Source organism: Amia ocellicauda, chromosome 4, assembly GCF_036373705.1.
Source record: "Amia ocellicauda isolate fAmiCal2 chromosome 4, fAmiCal2.hap1, whole genome shotgun sequence".
Classification (NCBI taxonomy): Eukaryota; Metazoa; Chordata; class Actinopteri; order Amiiformes; family Amiidae; genus Amia; species Amia ocellicauda.
The window spans coordinates 23,079,115-23,105,156 of NC_089853.1; the positions used below are offsets into that span (position 1 = coordinate 23,079,115).

At 38.1% G+C, this 26,042-nt stretch overlaps 1 protein-coding gene across 1 annotated transcript in view; it reads right to left on the reverse strand.

The window, feature by feature from the left end:
- Positions 1-1,824: 1,824 nt before the first annotated feature.
- The window catches only part of homer2 (homer scaffold protein 2), a 37,936-nt gene continuing 13,718 nt past the window's right edge, over positions 1,825-26,042 (reverse strand). Inside the window, exons 2-9 of the mRNA XM_066701461.1 lie at positions 22,514-22,670; positions 11,779-11,910; positions 11,350-11,442; positions 9,640-9,779; positions 9,050-9,206; positions 8,646-8,756; positions 5,981-6,061; positions 1,825-4,278 (exon numbers count right to left, since the gene is read on the reverse strand). Of these exons, the coding sequence (XP_066557558.1) occupies positions 4,090-4,278; positions 5,981-6,061; positions 8,646-8,756; positions 9,050-9,206; positions 9,640-9,779; positions 11,350-11,442; positions 11,779-11,910; positions 22,514-22,670 (1,060 nt within the window). The 3' untranslated portion in view covers positions 1,825-4,089. The remainder of the gene's footprint in view (positions 4,279-5,980; positions 6,062-8,645; positions 8,757-9,049; positions 9,207-9,639; positions 9,780-11,349; positions 11,443-11,778; positions 11,911-22,513; positions 22,671-26,042) is intronic.

Below are 26,042 nucleotides of genomic sequence, written 5' to 3' on the forward strand. Positions count from 1 at the left end.
AAGGCTTTTGTAGCACATTTTAATTCTCCAGCAACATGCATTAATGACATCTCAGTGGCTTTGGGCAACATAAGGGACACCTCAGGAAGAAAACACCCCAAGCACAGATCAAACCATCAGAGCAAATACAAAACCCAGCAACCAGGGTTACTATGGAAACAGGATTGCTCAGTGGTGGTAGCCTACAGTAACATCTCTGCAACACATTCTTAATTATATTTTACCAACTCACCCACTCAACGCACTGACAGATTGAGAATGTTTGACAGAGATCTGAAACACCCTACCAGAAAGACATGCACAAAAATTATTTTTATGCTCCCACTGTAAACCTTTTTCCGCTTGAAGGAAAATCTCATGCTTTTTTTTCCCCTCCCAGTTTAGCAACACCTTTTGGAATGATCAACATTAGAGAGAGAAACTGCATTTGTTTTAAAGAAATTGTACACTAACCTATATCAAATACAAAATACAAAATCCTACAAAAAAAAGGTCTGCACTCTTTATGAGGAACAGAGTTTAAAAATGCATCTTGAACATTTTATTTTTATTTATTTTTGATATAAAAGAAGTCCTTAGAATTTATACAAAACTACTGCTGCTAGCAGTTGGCAAGAACAAATATTTCAGCCCAATGGCCTTTATCATACAGATACAAAAGAAATTGTGAGTGTCCATAAAAAGCTTTTCAGTTCCTATAGAACCAGATGCCTGGGATTTTCATTGATAGATTATATTATTAATTATTAATATTATTATTAGTATTATTATTAGTATTATTAAAGAGATACTGAAAGGCATACCCTGACTGGAAGCCATAATCATTCAACGGGACTGAGGTCATGTTGAAAGACTAGCTTTATACCCTTTCAGATCTCTGCTTAATGGCTGAGAACAATTTGTTTCTCAACGGGGAGGATGATACAGCCAAGCCTGCAACACTGTTTCTCATCCAGTGTGAGATCGACTTAAAAATAAAGATCTGACCAATACATAACAAGTTTGTAAGTACATGGTGATTTCTAAGTAGTATTTCAACAGCACCAGAACTGTACCCCTGCATTAACACATAACTCCCTCAAACTAGCTATTCTGTTCATTGTGAAGGTGAGGAAGAAAGGGTCTCTGCTTGATATAAACACATATCCTGCATTTCTTGGGAAAACAAGTTACATTTAAGTGCCACAATACACACATGCATTTTTACATTATGCCATAAATCCTTTATACTGCTATTTGCAGCAAGAGTAAAATCAATAGTTGGACTGAGTGGAGATCAAGTTTCCAAGGCAACATGTCCTCCTCTTTACAGGCATAGACATCTACACAGAAGACAAACAAGGGAATCTACATTGTTTTTTAGAAACCCAACCATATATATATATATATATATATATATATATTTAAAAAGTCACACTGGATAATTAAAGAAAGGGAAAAAACAGTCAAATGTCAATCAAATTAAACAAGGATTAATTAAGATTTCGCCAGCCCCTTCCTTTGTGTTTTGTAGATGTTACTGTTAGCAGGTTTATGTGGCATACACAGCTAACAAATGACTTAATGACATCAATAATTGTTGTTTAATTAAGCAGAGCTGTTGAATTACACGCAGGCCTACTTACACTACTGGCGGAGGTCAGACCATGCACATTCAGGGCAGAGTGTCAGCATTGTGCCGCACGTTCGAGTACGGCATCATAGTTTGTAGTCTTCAATTCCTTTTATTATTTTTTTAATGCACCACACGTGAAAGCTTTGTCTCAGCAGAACAGCACTGCAGTGGTGTAACACAGGTAGGAAAGAAAAACAAAAGGGACAGCATCTTTTAATTAAACTATATTTTGACAATAAACAACTCTATATGATACAATAATTTGAATAGAAATCACAAGAAGGTAGATAGGAGTCCTTTTTAAAGGAAGGAAAAAGTCAAGTGTACTCATGTTGTTGCCGTAGTAGACGACCCAGATAAAACAGTAAACACAATCCGGTTTCAGCACTTGAAGAGATGAGGAAATATTTATATTTGGAGATGGAAGATAAGTGGTCCATCTGTAGCAAACACTAGCTTGACAGTGTCATAAATAGATTTAAATGTGATCAAAAATATACATTTAAAGCAAATTAGTGTTTCCCACAAATGTGAATCTACATTTCCATTGTATCTTCTTGAACTGCAATATTTAAAAACAACATAGCACTGCATTAGAAGAGAAAATGCAGGACTTTTCATATTTCCTAAAATAAAAAATAAAATAAAAGGCATATGCTGCTTTAGTCCCCTTGATTAAGATGACCCAGATGAGCTCCAGAATTCAGATCATGAAGAATTGATTTTGTAGCTAATAAATAATAATAATTGGTTTTCCTTTTTTTTTTTTTAAAAGGATGTTTTCCTCACCCAGGTAACTCATACTGTCCAAGCATGAAAATGAAAGCACTGTACTCTTAGAGAACATAAAACGATGCAGTCAAGTTCCTGGGTCGAGGTTACGACCAGCTCTACTGAACCATCTATAGACACCCGCACATACAATGTCCGGAATACAACTTCATATAATGGCACTGCTTACAGAAGCCCACAGCGTCTTGTTTGTCAAATGTAGTACACTTGTAATTTCACTGTCTAGCAGCAATAAATACACCCCCACCCCCAAACCACCATCATAAAAAAAAGACAAATTCATGTGGGAAGCACATTCTTTACATGTTAAAACTACTTATTCAAAGACAGATTTCCTTTTGAGGAGAAGAAAAGAAAAAAAAAACAATCTTCATCAGATACATGCAAAATCCTTCAAACACAGCACTCACTTTATTTATTGAGATTCTGACCTAGTTTTGGGTCTCTTATTCCAGTATACACCTTATCTTCCTTGAACCATGGCTTGCTACATAATTACCTTTTAATGAAGCATTCCCTTCATTCCCAGAAAGGCCCTTCCTTCCTGTCTTATGCACATACAATCCTGCAAACTGTGTATTCAAAGCACCAGTGGATTAGTACCAATGCCTCCCAACTACATTCACTCTCTTCATTTTAAGAGACTTTGAAAGAGGAAGCAGGATTTTAATATTTCCTTTGTAGTGGTCCTTAATCATTGATCTAGAACACCATAACAACAGCCACGGGGCATTGTTCCCATGTTGCTTCATATTTGCATTGTCATGAGTATAATGCTGAGTACGTTTTCTCTTATTATTATTATTACTATATCACAATGATAAATGCAAATGCTAATTGATGTCCATTATTTCTCAGTTGTCTTTGAAACGTTTTTGACTTTTGGCGTATCATTCCAGCTAAAGGCCGTCACCTTTGAAATTAAATGTTCTGTAATTACCAGGCAGCAGGAGAAAGACCGAACACACAAACAAATAACAAACCAGAAATAATAATAATAAAGATCCTTGAGTCTCTTTAGTGAGGATGAGAAAACAAAAGCTACCTGCCAGGAGAAAGAATTTCCTTTCAGTTAAGAAAGACTCTAAACTGAGGCACTTTGTGACACTGTGCAGTTAATGTATGTGCATATCATAGAGTGAAAACGGTCTTAAAACTCACCTGAGATCATAATCTATTAACTGCTGACAAGCTCTTAAACAAGCCCTAGATTTTGCTTTTATTTGTGGCCGGTGTGATTCAGATTTCACTGTGAATAATACAAAATCATTATTAGTCTGATGCGTCATACTATACATTTTTCCATGGTTTCTTCAGCACTTCTGGGAAAAAAAAAAGTATTTTTATTTCCCCCTGCAAATTCTAACAGCACACACCTTAAATTCAGGCTTCGTTCCAGAAATCTAAGATGGCATCCACCTGTCCACCAAACTCCATTTTGTTTCAACAACCAGATCATTAACACATCTCGGCAAGCAGCAAATTAGATTCAAACACAGTGAATTCAGAACCTCTACACAAGATGCAAACAAGTGGAACACTCTTGTCAATTGTTGCTTTTTTGTTTGTTTTGTTTAGTGTTTCAATTTGTTTTGTTGTTTGTGACACACACTTTGGGGGAGGCGAGTCACAGACATCTGAGGCCCTGATAGTTTGTTTTTCCACGTGGAAAATCGATTCCCTTAGTTATCGATCCCTAATTTGGACAGTCCTTGTCTGAACTCGTGCAGCTCATCGATTTTTCCATCCAGAACATCCAGGAAATTCTTCAGCTCTACCTTCAGGTGGCCTTGCTTGTGGTGGCTTTCCTCTATGTCTGTTTGCAATGTCTGTATTCTGTCTTCCAAATCTTTGTTCTTCATTTCAGCAGCCTAGAACAGGAGATAATGGAACAAACTTGGATCAGCTTAAAACCTTTTTTATGTATGAGTGCTTATGTTCAGTGAAAGAATTACAGCGAAAACCCACAGATGGCAGCTTCATAAAAGAGAGAAAACAAAGTTAGAGACAGAAAGAGATGTTTTCAGTGAATGCACAGTTCTATTTCACTTTATTTTGCTGCGGCTCTCGTTCTGAGCCTACAATATCCACATCCGGAAGTGCTGCTGCCATAAGAGGCAAGAACAGGGCTCGACACATTTATACTTGTACTGCAGCTCTTGGAATTTTCCAGCTGACACTTGTAACATGATCCACCTAACAACCTAAGTAACATTCCTCCTTTAAATAGTTTGAGCAGGAGGTGGTGGCTTACCAGTTACTGTGCAGGAACAATTCAAAGCATGCTATTGTGCCTTTGTGTCCCCATTGTTCTGTAGTCTGTGTTCCAGAAGTCACATATCAAACGCTCCGAATAAATGTTTCTGGAACTTGTCAGAGAACGTGGAATGGGGGATTGAAAAGCAGAGCAAAGCTTTACAGCGGAAGAGCTGTTTTTTCTATTATCCGAGTATTTAAATGTTATTGCTAAAACAAAGTACTGTGTTGTAAAATAAAACAAACTTATTTCACAAACACTGCATGTTTTGTTTTTTGGAATGGTGTTTTCAGATTTAACCTCAACATTTTTGTATTTTTTTTTATTACAAAGAGTGGTTTCTTAAAAAAGGAAATGAGAAATGCAAGGTTATGTTCATCCTTCAGAAGGAGGTACCCAAGCACAGATTTGAATTTAATCTGAATTTACAGTCCCTATGACTATTACAAGGATCACACTGAGTTCAGACCACCGCAGTGACACCAACCAGTCACGTCACACATGCCATGTCAAATACATGTCACCATACCAGTCATGGATTTCAGGTTGCTATTTAAAGTGGCGAGGAGTCAGATCCTGATAACTCCTTTAAAACCAGAAAAGGTGTCTTGTGTAAACGGGGACATCAGTGGAGCTCTTCACATTTACATTCTGCTGTTATTTATGGCCTAGCACCACTGATAAGGAACTGGAGGGGGAAGCAGCTCTGTATGGTTACTGAAATGAAAGGATTTTTAATAGCCCGCTACTACACTACACTGCACTACACTCCTCACATCATTATTATTACAGTCTCCAGTTAAACTGATCCAATCAAAATATATATTCCTTTAAAAAGCCAATTCTAGCCCTCAGTCAGGTTTGTCTCATAATTAGGGTTTCATAAAAAATCTAATTTATCAATTTACATTACAGGTGGAATTAAAGAGCACTGTAGACATCATATCTAACAGACAGCTTTCATTAAAAGTTATATATATAAAAATGTTTGAATTCATGAAAAAAATCATTAATTGTATTAGCCAATAAAAAAAGCCTTAAATAAAAACATACATAAATGAAAACATGTTCAATGCACATTTATATAAAAGCAAGCTGGCAAACAGTGTCTCTTTTGTTTCACTGATGTGGAATGAGAAAGCAGTGTGACATCTCAGCCCAACACACTCCACCCCCACCAGGAACTCACTGCAGTGACAGGAGACCTCTTAACGAAGACGCTGTGCTGTGGATTCGCACGTTCGCCACTCCATTACATTACACAGTGTGTTATGCTCTGCATTCCTGCACACTGTAAGCTCTAATGCATCGCATACCTGTAGTTTCTGAGTAACAGACTCGCACTCCTCCATTAACTGAGGGATGATCTCTGCCTGTTTTCTCAGGTTTTCTAGTTCCTGCAAAGACACAAATCAACCACATTAGCCTAACCATGCAAACACACCCCTATTGCATCTCCCCGTCAAGAGTTTAGACTATTTATTTCCCAGATGAGAAGGACATAGCAGGGTTCAGATTCTAGTCAATTTTCTATACTTGTACATCTGAGCAAGTGAAGCAAATAACACAATAATTCAAAATATTTCATATATTTTTTTAAAATCTGATTCAAATTTTGAAATTAAAAAAAAAATATATATATATATATATATATATATATATATATATATATATATATATATATATATATATATATATTCGTACAACATTAACAGCTAAGTGTAATTCACATAGCATTTGTTTGCCACCCTCCTGAAACAGGCATTAAGAAAGTATGCACTGTACAGAATGGAGAAAGATATTTGTTTTAACAGGAATACAAACCATGTGAAGAGATAGCTTGCATTAACATGATACAAATCATGTTAAAGCTGCGAAACGCACACATTAAATTTACATAAGGTGAGTTAAGAAAGAAAATAATTGGTCTGTCTTGTAAATTCCCCAAAGCAGCCTATTCCCATAGGCCGTGCTGGCAGTATGAGACTTCAGGTGAAAAGCAGAGACACAAACATGACAGGAAGGGTCAATAATTTATGGTCGGGTTTCTCTTTTTCCAATTCAGTTGTAGCAGGAAAACTCAATTTAAAGTACCCTAGGATAGCCTTCCCATGCTATTACAGCTCATAAATCAAAGAACTTCACGTCTATTTCAGTGTGACGTTACTCATTTGGTTTGACACTCGGCAAACACCACCGTCACAGTGAAGGTCTTGTGTTGAATGTGGACTCAGCGTGAGTTTAAACGCACCATTTTGCTATAACTATACACACATACCTACATGCAGATTTGATTCGGGTCATCTGATCAACACAGTGTTTGGAATATAAAAATGATAGAGCCTTGTCATTATGCCCATTGTCAATCGCCTCGTTTGCCGATTCCTCATTAACGGCCACAGCTGTACCTGCACAGATTCCATTCGGTCACTATCAGTTTGTTACGAATGCAGACCCCAGCACACCCCTGTTTCCAGCCATATGTGAACAGCTGAGTTCAATCACATTCGATGTTTAAAAAGCAGGAAATTCAACTCAAGGATGGGGCTGATAACAGTCACCAAGCTGTGAGTGAGGCAGCAGCTGCTACTTTCGGAGACTGGAATATGGAGCTAAATAAGCCCCCTGTCAGCAGCATGAAAGAGACTGTGTGACATTTGCAAAAATCTGGCAGCACAAGAAATGGAGGGTTAAGCAAAAGTCAAAGCTAATGAAAAATTTGTCTCCAGGCAGGGGTAGCATTTAGATATTAATGAATACAGGTCAAAATAAAAATTCAACAATAATGGACAGGACTCTAATTAAATAGCAAAGAGGCTGGAACAGAGATGCAGTAAAAAGACCATTTACAGCTATTTGACTGTTGAATAAGAGTAACGTCTTACATGAAAACCAAGTGACTTTTGGACCGTCTGAATTTTTGTTGTTGGTGTTAAAGAAGTTGCCTGTCTCTCTCTCCTCTTTGAAAGACTTATGTCATTTATTTATTAATTCACGTCAATTGTGACTTCAACCTGACATTAAATGATGCGCACATCAAGGCATGCAATCCCTATACATCTTCTATATTTTCATTTCACAAAAATACTACATGTAATATTCGAATTCCCATTGCCATTTCAGAATAGAATACACCTGGGTACGGCAGGGTTATCTAAGGGAACACTAAATTACAGTCCTTCTGTGAAAAAGAAACACAACGGATCATTTTAAAAACATAGCCCTTTCTGCCTGGAAGCAGAGAGTTGATAAACATGTTCTCTTTTGAAATACTGAACACAGCCAAAAGAGAAAATGAATACAATCAACATATATATGAAGAATATGCTGAGTGTGAGGCTGCAGGGGAACCGAAGAGCTGAGATGCAGCGACACTCTGACGTAAAAGAATGTAGGCATTGAAACAATCAATATATATATTTTTTATTTTTAACTTAATCACTTCCCGGGGGAGTGGGGGAAACCTGCATAACACTTTTGTTCACCACTAGATAAATACACCATTGATACTCTAACAGGCAATTTGATATTAATTAACTCCTCTAGTGGCTAGCCATTCTTCAGAGCCACAGCGTACCTGTGACAGCTCTGGAAACGCACTGCCAATTAAAGGACCTACTGTAAAGATAAGGCTGTACTTTTTATGCTTAATACATATTTCCAGCTCAAGCAAAAGAGCGAGAGAGAGAGAGAGAAGAGAGAGAAAGGCAAAACATGCCTTAAAAGCTACTGTCTCCAAGAATAATGTTACAAAGAAGGTAATATTTACATCATGTCTCAGTGAATATTTATGAGATATTTTTGTGATACTGCAGCTAGTTTGGTCTTTACAGGAAAAAATAATATATAGATCTAATGGGAAGTACAACAAAAGCAGTGAGCAGCTTCGGAGGAAAGCAGTGAGTTGTGCCTGGGGGGCTGTATGTGTGAGTGTGGGGGCTGCTAGGCCATCTAGCTGGATTTCACTGAGGGTCCACCTACCTGCTCCTTCTCCTGAAGTTCAGATTCCAGCTGCTGGACACGGACAGAGAGCTGTGCGTTGCGCTCCTTCTCGAGGTTCGCTTCGTTGCACTGTGCTTCCAGCTCTGTAATCTGCAGGAGAGGACAGCTTGTCAGCAGGGCAATGCCATTACATTTCACCTCCTAAATGACAACCCACTCCATCTAAGCAGTGTGTTCCGATGCGCGTGTGAAATAGCACGCAGCTATTGTTTCGGGATTGTGTGAATAAATATGTACTTCAAGGCCAACATAGTATTAGAAGTAGAGAAGCCGGTTCTGTTTTTTTTTTCAAGTGTGAGTGAAAGCTGAAATTCCAGATAATGTAAAAATCTGGTCTGGCAGGAAAACTCAATTTCATCTCTTTGGCTTTAAGAAGTACTCACCTTATTCCTGAGTTGATCGCTTTCATCCTTGCACGTGGCCAGCTGTTTCTTCCACTGCTCGACGTTGTTGGCAGACTCCTGCAGGGCGTCAATGAGCCGGGCATTGCTGTCCCTCAGTGTCTGCAGCTCCGTCTCCCACTTTTTTGCATTGGTGGAGCTGGAAAACACACAGGAACAGCGCGATAGTGAAATCACATAAGAGTCGGTGGTCAGTGGCAGAAGCTTTGCAGCTTTGGCCTTTCATTAAAACCCAACCTAAGCCTCTAGAAACAGGGATAAAATCCCCTGTGTGTATACTGTGAGCGTTCACTGAAAACACTTTACTTTTCAATACCAGACAGATACAGGGGGTTACATCTCACAGTTAGGATAGGTTAGGGGCCGCCAATACAAATTAAGTCTTAGTTTTTAAACACAAACATGCCTCCTAAAACATGCCCTGGGTTGAGGTGCTGGATATTAAGTAAAGTATACATTATTCCCACCCAGTGATCTGCAGGAGAGGGACAAGCCTGCACTGTGAGCAGCGTGTAAGACTGTGTGTGAGACTGTGTGTGTGTACAGTGTGCCTGTGCTCCTGCTCCAGTTACCCCTGTGCCAAGGCAGTCTTCAGTCTGTCATTTTCGCTTTTTAGGTGAGCATCCACAGGCCCTCCATGGAAGATTTTCTCGTCGTCAGTACCGTTGATGCTGGAGGCCTGAGTGGAGGAGGGGGTCTCACGTCCCGATTCCTGTTGGGGGACAGTCACACTAATCAGCCAGCTATGCACCATGCTCTAGCTGCTCTTGGAGACGATGGATTTTTATTTTTACACAGACGTATCATTGACTTTCATTAAGCTTTCAGCTACACAACATAGCTAAATAACTGGATCTACCTAATTTTTTCCATTGTGAGTCACAGAAAAAACACAGAGATCAGTGAGTTCTGATCTCCAGTGGATCTAACTTCTGTCATTTAACCGATTGTTTCTGCTTTAGAATTGAAATGGCCAAAACCTTAATAGTACATTAATAATATAATGTGGAATGTGGATGGTAAATTATCTGGCAGTCAAAAAAGAAGAAAAAAGCTAACTAAAATAAGAAATAAAAAAAGGGAAGTCATTTATTGCCTCAATAGCCGATTTTCAAGGTTGAGAGGAGAATGGAAGTGGAGATGCTGGAAAATTTAAATAATAATTTCCAAAATGTTTGGCTCTGTGTATATGTCTCACTGAGTCGCCTGGTCCAGAAGGCAGAAGGGCGATGCAATAACACACCTGCATTAAGCTGAGTTTGTGCATGCTTTTAATGAGCTCTGTGTCCATAACCTTCATTTGCACCACAAATGGCCAGTAAATCCCTTGGGCTCTTCTCTGAGGATAGCCATCCTATCCTTGTCTCTGCCCTTCAGACAAGCGAGCGAGCTACCCACACAGGGGACTCCCAGAGCTGCGTCTCAGAAAGGCCTGAACTCACTTTGCATGAATGGCGTACTGTCCCCCTCGGAGTCGACACTCACTGAACTAAACGATTTTTGGTTACAGCAAACTAAGAAATGCTACAAAAAGTAGGCACTGTTTATGAGGTCTGACAATTATGTTTGGTGACTGATTTATTTACACTTCCTCAGTACATGGGTGCCATCCATCTCCTTCACAGTACTCTGTGTGAGGCAGTGTGTTATGCTTCCAGATTGTACAGACAGGCAGTACCGGTCCCATGATGAATAGTTTTTCTGGCATATGTATGTGAAGCCGGCGCTCCTCCGCACCACACTGCACAGTAGCGTGATAGACTTGTTACGTCAATACACCAGGTCTCCCGATGCTGGAGATTTATACACTCTACTGAATTCTACTGGGTTACGTCACTGTAACAAGCTCATGACACAATGAGTCCTATTACATAAATGTAATTGTCACCTTGCATTCCACAGTTAAGATTATATATGCCTGATTATTAAAATACTGTACATTGCTAACCACCGCCTCTTGCTCTCCGGAATCGAGTTCCTCTCCTGTCACCTGAGACGCCCCCTTGCTTACCTATGTAAAATCTACCTCTCAGCCTCTTATGTCATTCTATTTATACTCCTGAAGATTGCATTGCAGACTGGCTCCTGGTAAACACATAATCTTTCACCTTTCACCCTGCTAATGCCCCTTACCAACTACTCTGTGGCATTAGTGTCCATGTGCATGATCTATTTCAGGACTTGTTTAAAGATGTAGCTGTGCAAAAGCTTCAGAAACAACAACCCAGCTAGTCTGTTTGTGGAAAAAGGGGGAAAAATATTGATTTGAAGTATTTTGTTACCTGGGAGTGATTGCTAGAAGTTTCGTTTTTTTCCTGGGATTTGTCTCTTGCTAGTTTGGCTGCTTCTTTGACTTCCTGGAACTTTTCAGCAAACTACAATTTAGAAAAAGCAACAATAAAAATATGTATTTTCTCAAATATATGTATATTATTACAGAGGAATATGCATTTAAATATATATATATATATATATATACACCCATGCACTATTATATTCTGTGTATCTTCAGCCACTTTTGTTCTGAATATATATTCTTAAGGAGTGTTTGAACACAGATTGCATTCAATTCCAAATGAGAATGGCAAGTAAAGGTATACCTTAAGCATAGCCCTAGACAAAATATTCCAAGGCTTCCAATGTCTTGAGGGATCTGGAACACATAATCACTATATTAGAATATAGTAATGTTGATATATATACACACATACCTTTGCTAGCTGCTGCTCTGAGGCAAAGCCAAGACCAAAGACAGTATTTGCTCTGCTGTCAGCCCACTGGCCAAACTTCTGTGATGTCTTGGTGAAGGTCATATTTGGTGTGATTGTGCTGTTAATGATTACCTGTGGGCGAAAAAAATAAAGAAATTCAAGGGTAACTAATTGTAGATGACACACTATAAACCCAAATTTAAAAAATCTACAAAAGGATACAACACAAGTTAGTCTGAACTATTTTCAGGCCTGTTTTTATGGTCAGGTCGATGTGCAACAATCAATAATTGAAAGCGTTTTTCCTCTGTAAAATGATTCATCCCATCATGGGAGGATGAGGAGGAGGAGGTTTGTTAAAGGAAACACTCTGTTAGTCAGACAGGGCAGCAGTCTGATCAGATCCTGCCTTTGGGACCATTTAGGCAGGAGGATCCCATTTAAGTAACAATGAGATGGAGTTCAAATTCCATGCGGTGCAACGCAATCAGCAAGATTATCTAAGGGGGCGAGATGAGTCGTATACAGATTTAGGTAACCGAATCCCACTGTTTACATCTTTACAGCTGCAAAATAAACATATAATTGAGTTTCAGAGTTGAGTGCTTCATGTCATTAACAGCACAGTGCAGTGAGAATGAGGAAATGCAGAACAGTCCAGAGTGGGAGCTCTATTTTTACTGCTCCCTGAAAGGCTCGGTGCAGCTAATCGGTGTGGAGACCCTCCCCCATAATGCACTCTAGTGTCATAACAGTGACCTAGGGAACAGGGAGCAGAACCGCACTGCTGCTGGAATGGCCAATGCAAACTGCTGCTAGCGGCACAGCTGTAGCAAGGCCCTAAACTCTCCCAGAGTGATACACAGTTACAATACACTGTTCTTGTTCTAATGAGCTCAGCTGCTGTACACGACTGTACATCTTGCACCTGAGTATTCTGCTTGCGTTTCCTCTCAGGTTTTAATACAGCACTGTAACTTAGCCAAAGGAAGACATTTTTAAAATGAAGGCCATGCATCTCTTCAGAACAACCTTAAGGCTTGGATTTAAAATCTAGTCTGAGCTGAGCATTTTGTTTATTTATTTATTTATTTTGTATTTTAATTTTGTTGTACTGAGCAAGGCCAACAATCTTACTGGAATTTAAAAATGAGTCTGCAGCCCCGAGCAGTATAAACACAAAAATAAATAAATTACAGAAAAAAAAATGTCTAATTCCCTTTAACTTGAAATATTACATTCTATTATCCTGAACTAAGCCAGGGGGACCTCCAGAAGATTCGTAAAAGCTGCCGAACATATTACACGATTAAAACTTACTTTTGTAATACAGAAAAAGTCTACTTTAATTTTGCCCTCTATGCAGATTACATTCAAATACTAAGTATACTCCTGAAAGGGAATCAAAGTTTAACTTCAAGAGTAAGTACCATGTCTTAAATGCTAATTTTAGATGTAAAGCCCTAACAGTTTTGTGCTACTGCCTATCTGTTGCCATAAACAATAACATACAATTACATAACGACTGTGTTATTGAAACAGCTGCACATTTTTAGAAAAAAGAAAACACTATCATTAACACACAATGTGTTTTCATAGAGAAAAGTAAATTGAAAACAATATACATGATTGAATGTACCCTCTGGCACAAGCATCTGCAAGCAGAGAATCTAATGTAAAATTAAGCTCCGTTCGATTCTCTTCCATTTTAAGAAACTCTTCACCCTCTGGTAACAAAAACACCTACTGCACTAAAGAGAAATGCTCAGTAACAGTAATGTGTTGCTCTTATATTCATTACTATATTATATAGATCTTAAAATTACATGTCATTAGCTCTAATAGACATATCTATATATTTATGAATGCATCAAAACAATGTTGAAAAGAAGTCAGTTTATTCACATTCTCCAATCAGTTGTGACTGTAATAATTGTTTTGCAATGAAACATGGTGTAATAGTGGATTACATTTTTTGTTAAGAAATAACAATTACCGTAACATTTATACTAAGAGGTCTTTCTCTCTCCGAACAGAGTGAGATGTCTGGGAGGAAGAGTCTACAGAGGAACATTAGCTAAGCAGTGCTTGTCTTTTTCTTTTAATTTGGCAATTCACCACGGTACAAAAGAATAATTACAACGTCTGTATGACATTCTGTTTGCTGTTTACATGGGAAATCCTGTACACACTGTATGTCCCTGGAAGTGGAAAAGTAGTGGGGAGAACTGAAAGGTGTCCCTGGGCCCTGTCAATCATGTCAGCGAAGAACTGGGAGACCGAGAGTAATTAACATCGTGCCTAACGCTGACTGCTAGGAAAGAGTTCATGAGTGCACTGGAGGTGTTTGGACACTGAGTGTATTGCACATTTACTCTCTGGCTCTAAAGCTTAGATCAGAAAGGACTTTTGTCCCCCAAATAGCAGAGCAGTGATGTGCCATGGTCTCTGTTTACAGTTTGTTCTGCACCTGGTGATGAAATGTTGGACATCCTTCATGAGTTTGCTAACTGTTGCTGGGCCAATAGCACAACAAGAAGAAAAGAAAAAGACAACACAAAATTTAATGAATGAATGTAATAATAAGCAGTTAATGACACTGGCTTGTGTAGCAAGGTTTCTGGAGCGTCCCTGACCTCGGTGCTTACGTGCGAGCTGGCCAGTTTAAGAGTGTCTGTCTGACTGGAAACACCCTCAGGCAGAACAGGAGGGGAATATGCAAATTACTCAACAATTAAGCTAAAATACAAGACAGTTTAATTAAAATGCATCCCTTGTTTCATAGCAACCCTGCATGCGTGTGTCTGAAGCACTGCTCGAGCGAGTGTGGATTACAGTGGAGAGGCGAGCACGCGTTGGAAATGTAGTGCTGGGCTTTAACATGTTCATGACAGCTTCCTTTTTCAAATCCTCTCACGACACACAGAGACGCCTTGGTACTTGTCAGCACAGTATTTAGGAGCTGGAATTGCAGCAGGTATTGCACATGATTGTGGTTCAATTGAGAACAACACAAAAGAGAATATGCATCAAGCAGCCAGGGCATACATTTAAATTCACTGTACAAACTGTTTAGGCTTCTGTTGCTGAGGAACATTTAAAAATGCAGTGCCAACCAATTTAACTCTGAATAAAGGTTAATAATACATTATTTTCAAAGGAATTGTTAATTTCCTTGTACTAAAGTTTTCATGTGAGTTAATTTATTTAGAATACATAGAAAACAAAGAAACGGCACTGTTGAATATGCAAGTCTCCCCTATATAACGTGCAGCTTCTGTGTTTCATTTTTGATGTTTTAAGATTAATTCCCAACTCCTTGTTAACGGATGTAAAAATATTTAAAATAGTTGGATACATTTGTGTCTGTTATGCCACTTTGAAACAACAAACGGTGGTTTTCCATTTGCCATATGTAATAGAAATATGGGTTTTGTAAAACACCCTGTCTGAGTGGACTCGCCTGCCAAGCTCAAACACCATGCCTTTGAGATGAAAAAGAACTATGTGTTTCTATGCAAAACAGTGAGATGGAAACACATTGTATTAAACTTCAAGGGCAGTAGTAGCCCAGTAGGGTTAGCTTTGTATTTGCAGATGCTCAACACATCAAAAGAAATGCCTGAGATTTTCAGATGTGAACTCCTATGAATAGCTGGCATTCCTTTTAATTTCACTGATGAGTTTGTGGCTGAATAGTTTCTGTATGTGATGTATGCATTACATATCTGAAATGCAACCACAGATTTATCATAATTCTGGGTGACTTTTTCACTCCAGATACGCAAATAAATACATACAGAGGCCATGCAGGGTTTATAGACATATATACATCATGATCACAAAAAAGCGTGTTCAGATCAGTCAGAATGACAATTTAAGAAACAGAAATAAAGGAAAATTGACAATACAACTGTAAGAAAGAAAAGAGATGGCATATATAAGGAACTGCCTTCTTAACAGTGTAATGCAGAGCAAGAGATGTTGGAGCTGTTCCTGATGAAACAGCCAGTTAAATACTGGTCAAATCAAGGTCAGAGTCACAAAGCATGAATTCTATTTAGAGTAGGGAATTACAAAAACTGACACAGCTCAATTTAAACTGATAGCATTAAAATGCAAAATACATACTTTTTAAAAGGCAAAAATTAAATATAAAAATAAGGTGCACCTAAACAAAAATAAATTACAAATAAAGCTATTATTTTTAAAAACACAACATCCAGACCTATTGCATCATATCACTTCCTCCGATCAGTGATCAAACACTTAGTCAAACAGTCTGATACAGATGACAAAGTGAGAACATAAGTCTGAGTGTAAGAATTTGGATGGTCTGTTTGGTGGATTTTCATTAGGATACTTGCACTAAGCTATTATCACACAGAGAGATCCAAGATTCAAAGCTTAACTGCATCAACAGCAGGGATAATGTGTCGTTTTCTCAATAACACTTGCCCAGCTGATCCTCAAGGATTAAAATATTAAGCAGGATATTGATAAAATGTCACAAACTAATGCACCATCAAGAGTCATAGAAACCAATGATCTATTTTGCATGCCTCACTATCACAGTATCACAAGTCATTGGCAGTCATGCACTTTTGTTTGTCAACACAATTTTTAGTTCAGTAAGTAGCACTGCAGTCATTTTTGTCTGAAATGCACCAAGGCATTACATTGACTAATACTGTAATGTATTTATTTAATTGTAGAAAATGTAAAATTAATTTCTGTAATATAAGCACATGTGATTATCAACAGTTATTATAAAGCAATTTCCTCTTGTGGTTTCACACTTCATGTGTTCTATAACAGAGTAAAACACAGTGAGACACTGAAATATTTCACCTTCCAAATACAACACCACCAAAGCCTTTGTATCTTCAAGGCTAAAAATAAAATGTGTTTCCCATCAATAGAACATTATTCCCTTGGAATCCACAAATCTAATTGAAAAAACATCACAATCTCTCCATATGTGCTCTCACAAAACAAACTACATATTTGACTGACTGCAGTAAAAAAAGTACTCCCCCAAACAGAGCATTGTTCCATAGCCTGAACTACAAACTCATATTATGAAGTTAGTCTGATGGGTCTGAAATTGTTCCAGTCAACTAAAATCACTCAGGAAAATAAATGTGTAAAATTGTAATTATTAAACTGTAATACATACATACATACATACATACATACATACTTTTCAATGGATTATAATCTTCTGATTGGTTTAGTGATAACGGCCAGTCAGAAAAATAAAATGCATTGAAAGCAAAGTCAGAGCTTTGTTTCTTTTAGTTTTAAATGATGTATGGATCTGAATGCAATGCATATCTGAAGCAACATTTCGCTACATGGCTTTGTTTCATGTGTCCTGACTGACGAATCACACAGGGGCCCTATTCTGTAAATTGAAGAATTCAATGAACCCGTCAACCTACAAGGCTGTCTGCCCTTGACCTAAAAGAAGCCCCCATTGATCTAGCTATTGTAGAAGTATTTCACATTGATCAAATTCACAAAGTAGTGTTTCCTACATCTTGAAAGAAAAAAAATACTGCAGAATATTTATGCAGGACAATGTTAGGTAACTCCGAAAAACAGATAGAATTGCGCAAAACCAGCCCTAATTTGGGATTAATGGAATTAATCATCAATAAAGCAGATCAGATTTTAATATTAGTTTTGAAAAGTAATGTACAGGACGTCCTTCCAAAGTAAACAGTTTATTTCCGAATCCCTTGGCTAAAACAGGTGATGTGGCTTGTTTTCTTGATCAATATTGCAGCATTATTAGAATGCCACCTTCACAGGCACAACAGGATCAGTGGTCCAAAACTACTGGTTATAAATCAAGTTATCAGTCCTGATATCTTGCTTGTTTGCTGTACACACCCCAGGAGTAACTATTCAGCACATAAAGGATGATCCACGTTTTTGCAGACTTGATTCATCTTATGGAAATACCAGCTCAGAGATCATTAATCGCTACCCTGAGACTCTACAACCAGAAATACCTTCAGCAAAGAAAGCATCAAAAACTAACAAAAAAAAGTGCAATACTATTAGGAATTGTAAATCGCAGCACTTGTACAACACAAAGCCCTCAGAGCATAAGAATGCTGTGGATGCTGACGTCAATGGCTCTATTTTCTGCAGCAGGTGAGCTAATGGGCAGAGATGGGGACAAAACTGATTACAGCTTTACAGTCTGCCCCTAAACTGTGCATCACAGCAACTTCCATCTTTCAATGATTTGATTGTTTCTTTTTTTATATATTTTTCCACCCAAGAAACCGAGTTAAATTCATTTGCCATAGCATAGTGATGATTCAAGGTTTGATCATCCTAAGCACGATTAGAGATGAGATGCTGGATGAAACCACAGGATTTGCCTTGAGACGTGTACGCTATCGAAGTCAGTAATTCTGTATTAGAATAACACGAGGAGATGCCTCATTTTTTTTTTACTTTCATTAAAATAATTGAAAAAGGCATAATGTTCAGGCTACTTAAAACTGGCCTGTGATCTTAGGTTTCTTACAGACGATTTGGACAAATAAAGCTTTTTTTTCCATCTGCTTCATACTATTACACTACACTATTATCTTGTCCTCTGAAGAGGTACAGTTAATGAGCACTGCGTAATGCACAGTGTGTAAGTGCTGTTCAGGGGGAAATCAGGTCAATGCTAAGGCTTCCCTGAATCCAGGATCACCATGGTACAATAGCTGCAAGACAAAATCTACATCTAATTTGATGAGGTGCTTTGAGATATTGTGTGTAGTGTGATACCTCCCACCAAGGAATACAATAAATGTAACAAAATAAAAGAGGGAAAACAGACAATGTGTACAGTAATTGGTTTGGGGAAGATAAAAACAAAACAAAACAAAAAAAATACAACAGCCAAATATGAGTAATGCATACCAACAACACTATCAACACACCAACAAAACCTACATCTACAATTGCTGTTGAAACAAAAAAGCTAATCATACAAACATCAACCTAATTGAATAAATAAATTAGACTAAGGAGAATTAGACTAGGAATAGTTAATCCATTTTGCTAGTGAACCCAAACAATATGGGTTGATATGACTTTGGATGAAGTCTTTTCAAGCAGATGGCAGGTGGTATTAAATTATTGCTGGAGATGTAGGCAGTAATGCATTTGAGGAGTTTCTGGCCACGCTCCCTGATGGGTTAAGAAAGCATTTAGAAACCAGATTTTGTGTTTTTTTTTTCCAACTCTGATTTAATGCTGGTGAGATTTATGGCCAAAGTTAACGAAGAACAGACAGTCGTTTCTCTGCAATCACTGCACCATCGAATCTGAACACAGATTACATGCAGGCAAGCTTCCAGATCCTGGAAGATTATATGCCTGGTAAGGGGTCTGCTTCCTTGGTTGCCAATTCCACCTTCCCCCCTCCCCCAGCCCCTCTCTCCCTCACCATGGAGTCTAATCCTGTCCTAAAGTAAGACAGCACTAATACTGTTGACTGTCACTTCTCTGTACAGGGTGAGACAATGCAGACCCAAGAGTCACAAGCTCCATTCCAGGACCAGTGGCCACTTTTCCTGTTGTTTATCATTGTCTTCTGTAACACTAAGGTATATCAAGATAAAGATGTTTCTTCAAACTTATCTTGATCATCTTCCTATTTTGAACTACTAAATGTTTAAATGTGAAAAAAAAAACCATTTAGTGTTTCACATGAATAAAAAAGTGGTACCCGGTTGGTTATACACACTACTTAACTATTCATGTACGTGGCTGACAAGATCTACAAAAACATTCATGGTGAGTCAACATAAAATGTTGCAAATGGCTGCTAAAAGCGAAGTAGGTCAATAATAATAAAATAATGGTAAATGTACATGATAAATGTTTTGATTCAAAGAGGTTCAATTTACATCTTTGATGTATACATGCATTTTTAAATTCACATTGTTTGAAGATATAAATGCGGTGTTAATGTGTACTTTAGTATTATGATTTAATATCTATTAATAAATGCCAAAGTGCTTGATTTCTGTTTATTATCTAGTAATCACTGGGTGAAAAAGTCACTCCACCACATTAAAATCTTTTCAATTGATTGCATGCTTTTTAATAAATAAATTATAATAATTATAGTATATGTATAAATATGATAGTATATGTAATATACAGCAATTTGCAGAGGGAGGCTGTTCAGATGATCAGCTATTGGCTAATGCATTATAAAGCTTGCATGTACAGTTTGCTTTTTCCTGCTGTTGCTTAACTGTAAATTCACATTAGCTAAAATGAAGAAAGGACACCAGCAGGACACCAGTGGGGAGGGGAGTACATTTTGTAAAAACAGTTGGTTCACTCCTCACGGCTTCATTTCCCAATTTATTAGCATTCACCAAGACATAGACATACTCTTTTTATATTATTGTATTTTCCTGAATTATACATTCAGAAAATGAACCTTAGGTCAGCTGCTGCACAATTACTCACACGATTCATCCTGCCAGATTTCTTAGCCTGTACATGAGTCGCCTTGCTGCACAGCTATGCAAATAATGTGACTGAGCCCACACAGAAAAGGGATGGTAATAACCTCCATGTGATGAGTGACAAACTCATTGTCAAAAGTTTCATGTTCTGACTGCAAAGAGGTTAGAGTATTAATTGAAACACATTACTTGCAGTTTCTGAGATGTTGTTTCTCAGTAGACCAATTTGAAAGTCCTTTTCCATGTCTCTTTTGCACAATCAAGATCATAGCACAAAAAAGCAGCTATATTCAGACGAGATGATTGGAATACACACATGAGAGAAGATCAGAGGCCGAGCAATGTGCCGTTTCTCATGATCACAAGAAAAATCCTGTGCAACATGCAAATGAAACATCTATTTAATTCAAGAGGGACGCAGATCTCAGGTTAACAGAGATCCGGCCTGTCTCAGTGTGACTCAATCCTGGTTTTTCAAAAACTAATAAGGGAGCTAATAACGAGGCGACACAGGCAAGTGGCTTAAGCAATTTATATCAAGTTACTACATAGAATTCAATTATAAACCTTAATCTGCAGATTTTGTGCAATAATGTATTCCATATTTTGCTACATTAACAATATATATCAACCAGGGATGTATCGGTAGTGCACTGCTACTCACACCATCAGATATGACTGTATGTGGAGCCTACAGAGGCATGTCAGTTGTGACCTATATTCCCTACAGGACTCTCGCTTCTAATGTAAAGAGAACAAATGCAGATTTTTCATCGAACCTATAATTCAGGAAAAATCATACAAAAATAATAAAAAAGGAATTAATAAAAAATCCAGAGAAAAATGCTGATATTAAATATGTCTTAATACACTAGTCTTTCAGGTTTAATGGATATCTTCCAATCATCATCTACCAACAACCAAGAATAAATGTATATTAATAATGAAAATGTCCAATAAAGCAATGAATGGGTTCCATTATCTGCTTTATTGTCTTACAAACTAAGCATGTCACTGAAAGTGAAGAGGGAGCAGAAGTAGAGAATCTCTAAGGAAAGGACGAGATGGGGGGTTACTCTTGCTAAAGACGTTGAGGCCACGTTTTAACGGAAACTAAAAGGGATCTAGTGTGTTCACTGTGCTGCAGTATCTGTGTTCTCCGAAGAGGTGAGTGGGCACATTCACCAGCTACATCAAGAGAGCATTGTCGGCTAGAGCAGAGGCTTTTCATTTCCCAAAGTATGAAATATTTACACACACCAGGCACACATTCATTAGGCGGAGCCACTAAAGCAGGTCCAGTTAAAACCTGATACATCAAAACCTAGCCAGTGTACCCATAATTCTGCACACAACAATGTTTACTGCTGCTGTAACGCACCCTGCACAGCCCCCTTTTGAACCATGCTGGCCCATACTAACACAGGACCTGGATATCTGATTACTTTCTAAGCATGTAGCACTTCCTCAGAATAGCTTTAAGTTTCCATGGAAACATGCAATGTAAACATACAGTGTAAAGACAGATGTGAGAATAAGAAATGTAACCTAAAAAGATGTTTTCAATATTTTCATTTAAAATATTTTTAGTATTCATGAAAGAATCTAGGCCAATTAAGTATTTATGGTTGAAAATGGCTTTATTGCTGTTCATTACCATTGAGATTTGGCTTAACCTGTTATCAAATATTTAAGCATGGCAATGATGTCACCACTATAGACCATACAAAGAACCCACGGTATGACATATAACAGTGAAGCTTGAGGGCAGAAATTCATTGGAAAACAATTTAGTTTGCTTAGATAAGTATATGGTGGCTTACTCCAGTGTACACTGAGGTTTAAGTCCTGGTAAATCTCTCTATTGCTGAGTAGAGAAAAATTACACACAGATGCACTTAAAAAGAACCTTAATATTTTTCAGTATAATTTCTTTGTATTGCTCTGTGGAGTATTTGCAGGGTGCAGTTGCATTTCTTGCTGATTATGTAGGCTAAGTTTCAAAAGCTTGCACATAAGAAGATACATTCTACAGGACCATTTTGTTTCTGTTGTACTTTACAAGAACTGGGCCTAGTCACGTCAGCTTGTGTGTCTGTTCGTACTCCTTGGACATTTCGAAAGAGGAAAGCATTTAAAACATCAGTCATTTAAAAAGCTCTGCATAACCACCCTCTTGCCAGTAAGTGCATCTCCAGCCAGTAACACCCCCTTGTCCAGCCCTCTCTGACACTCACCTTGGTGCCATCGACGCTGATAATCCGATAGCTGTTCCGCGTGCTGTCGTAGAAGTAGGAGACGGTGACAGCCTGTTTGCTGGCAGGGACCCAGTTTTTCTTAGTGGTGGGGTCAATCTGGAAGACATGGGCTCTGGTGGTGAAGATGGGCTGTTCCCTGGAGGGGATGGGGAGAGGAGAAATGAAGCTATGAGTTTTGTGGAAAAGGGGAAAAAAAACAGAAGGAAATTACTTTTTTTTTCTTTTTTAATATATGCAAACGAAGAGGGTCTTGCATAAATGAGGAAAAGTTACAGGGGGTCACCAGTACAGTTTTGTATATTACTGTGTATTTAAAATAATTACTGTAATGATTATAAACACCCTGTGCTAAATTTACTTTGTGAGTCAGCTCTCCACCATTCCGCATGCAGTCTCCAGCCTATTCCTGGGCAGACCATGTGACATCTCGCAGCCCTGGGTTACCAGCCATGGTCTCCGAAGTGCTAATGTAATATTACCCATAATCCCACAATAACCTACCGCTATTAGCACGTCAGCACCTTTTTTATCCTGAGCGGGGCATGTACAGTAACACAAGCAAGAGCAGAGACAGCTTTTCCTTTTTGATCCTCTACAATAATTGCACAAGGAAGGAGGTGCAAGAACAGCAATTTTCCTACATCCCTCGGTCAGGATCCAACCAGGCTTCATAACGGAACGAGTTAACGCAAAGACTGTGGAGGGGGAAAAGTGAAATTGGCACAGTGTATTCATGCAGAGTTTTAAGATCTTAGGACCAAAAACATAATTTGTAATTTCTCTCATTTTTCCCACTATGTGTAGTGACTCAATGAGACAATGAAACAGAGATGAGACCAGTTGTTAGGCACTCCTGGTATTTATTTTCACATGCAGAGTGTCTGAGTGACTTACAAAAGATTAGTTTGTCACCCTCTTTTCCCCGTAAACTGCAAGCATTTTCTTTCTGCTTGTTTCCTCAGTTCTTGGGCTGCTCAGAAGATATTTATTGACAAGTTACAGAAGCGTTCTCAGTTAGCAGATTGACATGCACCCGAAAGGCGCCACATTTTACGACAAACAAAAAACTCTGAGAGTTTAACTCTGTGAGCCTCTGTGCTGACACCACTTATCTAAGCAACATATGGGCTCATCAGCTTTGCATGCGTTGATATTTTGATATTGCCGGCAGCTTTATTTCACCCCCCCCCCACCATTATCAGCAAGCACTTCAGGCCTGTATGCTCAGTTCTCCATGGACACTATGTTCTGAGTTCACTTAACCTCCACACAGGCAGGCATCTACCATGTGAGTCTACAGACTCACAACTAGTTAATGTTATTACTGCTAACATCCGTAAAAGGATTTAAAAAAGGAAGTGTGGATATTGTTCTAGGAAAACGGTAACTAACTGGAGAGAGCAATATACATTTTCACACGTTAAAACCTTAGCATTTCATCATAGACTTTTAACAGGCTGGTTTATAAATGTTTTTGTTGAAGAGCATAACAGAAAATACAGGACCTTATGAGACATAAATTAAGGTAGTAGGAAATATTTTGTGATTTGTAGCACGGGAGTTGGAATAGATTTGTAATGTTTTATGGCAAAACTCATTAAGCAGGGTAACAATTCCTACAAATACAAATAAATTCCTCATGATATGAGATTTCTGGATTCTGGGTTTAGTCAATGAATAGACTCCTTTTGCTAATGTAATTTTTCAAGGGGGGGCATATGACCATAAATGTAGTCAGCAGAGATTAATCTCTTTTGAAAATCTGAAGAACGGATTTATATATCCAAAAAGACAAATCAGAAGTTAAAGCAAGTAGAGACTGCAACAAAATAGCCACCTTTTTCTAGCATTGACCCTGCAATGTCCTAGAGCACAATTACATCGACTCTTTTCTGTGGGAGTAAAAACCAGTACATAAATGCATGTTATGCAGAAAGAAAACCCTACACTAACAATGCTTCCTACTAATCATATTTAGCCAGCTATAACTCCGGAAGGATTTTACAGAATAAAAAACAAGTCGTGTTAATAATTATAGGTGTGTTGTGCAGGAAGAGAAAAGGGTTGATCCCAGTGTGATGCACGGAGGTATTGCATCAGGCAAATAGGTTAGCAGCACTATCCCCAGCCCAAGGATTAGGGACCTAATAATTTCACTGTTGTATTAATCCTAATCTTAATCCTAATCTGCTTTTCAAAATAATACCATTTATGCAGACCACGGTTGAAGTTTTCCACAAATCCGCAAACAATATCTCCAATAAAGTGAAAGCCCACTTTATCACAAGCTACATGATTTTCTGCTGAGGTAGTTTCTGGACATTGACAGACAAACAGGCAGCACAAGAAAGATGAAAGTGTGCCCTCTATTCAAATCAGACATACTTGTATTTTGATGCACAGAGAAGGCGTGAGAGAAAGAAGGAACATGAAACACGTCTCTCACAATTGAAAAAGAAAGGAGTCCACTTTGTGAAAAAGCATACAAATTTACTGAGGCAGACAAACGTGTAGCCAAAGTGTGGTTTAACATTTTATGTGATGACAGAGGTTGAACAAGATTTTTTATGCAAGACATCAGACAGTATACAAAATTATGACTGCAAGAAGGCCTGAATCCAAGTGAGTTACATGCCAGAGCAAAACAAATACATATATTTGTAGATTTCTTCTTTAAAAGAAGGAAGAAACACGGCTTTAACCACCCTGTGCAAAAGTAGAATCAACTTCATATATTTTACTGTTGTAATAGTCTAAACTTTCATTAGATTTAGGGCGCATCTAATGTATTATTTGGTACCTGGAATTATGATGTATTACAGTTATGCTTTACTTTATTAAACTACACTATCAATTATTAGTCCCAAACATTAAACAGTTTTTCATTTGTTTTGTTTTAATTTGAGGACGAGCATAAAACACTACACCTGCAGTCACTACGGCCCCGAGAAACATTTCTAAATTGGGCCATTGAAAGTATGCAGCAGGTATATGGCTAGGGTGGGTGGAGCTAGTATTTGGGTGACCTTTCACAGAAAAAGCCTTGAAACGGCATCAAAGGCACACTCTCCGAAGCATCTCGGTGAAGAATGCCATATGATAGCTCTGAGAAATGGAACTCAAGTAGAATAAAAGCATTGTATTTCAAAGTTCATACAGATGGGCAGACTTGTTAGGATTTAGTTCTTATATGAATATGGTGTAAAGCTAATCTTTAGACTATCATAAAAAGAAAAAACAAAAGACTTAAATAATCCGTGAGTTATTAAAATCCCCTAGCCTATATATTTTTTTGCAACCAGCACCTTAAACCTCTTTAATGTTAGCACAGTCCACATCTGCCTGAGGTGGCCCAGACCCCTTCACTAAGGTACAACTCTGAGACAACACTGAGTTAATAAACACTGTAACAGTACAATCACAGTCAATTACTTTGTCTATTGAAGCACATAGCAAGTACAGCTCATATAGGCACAATTAATTAACAATTCATTAATATGATTAACGA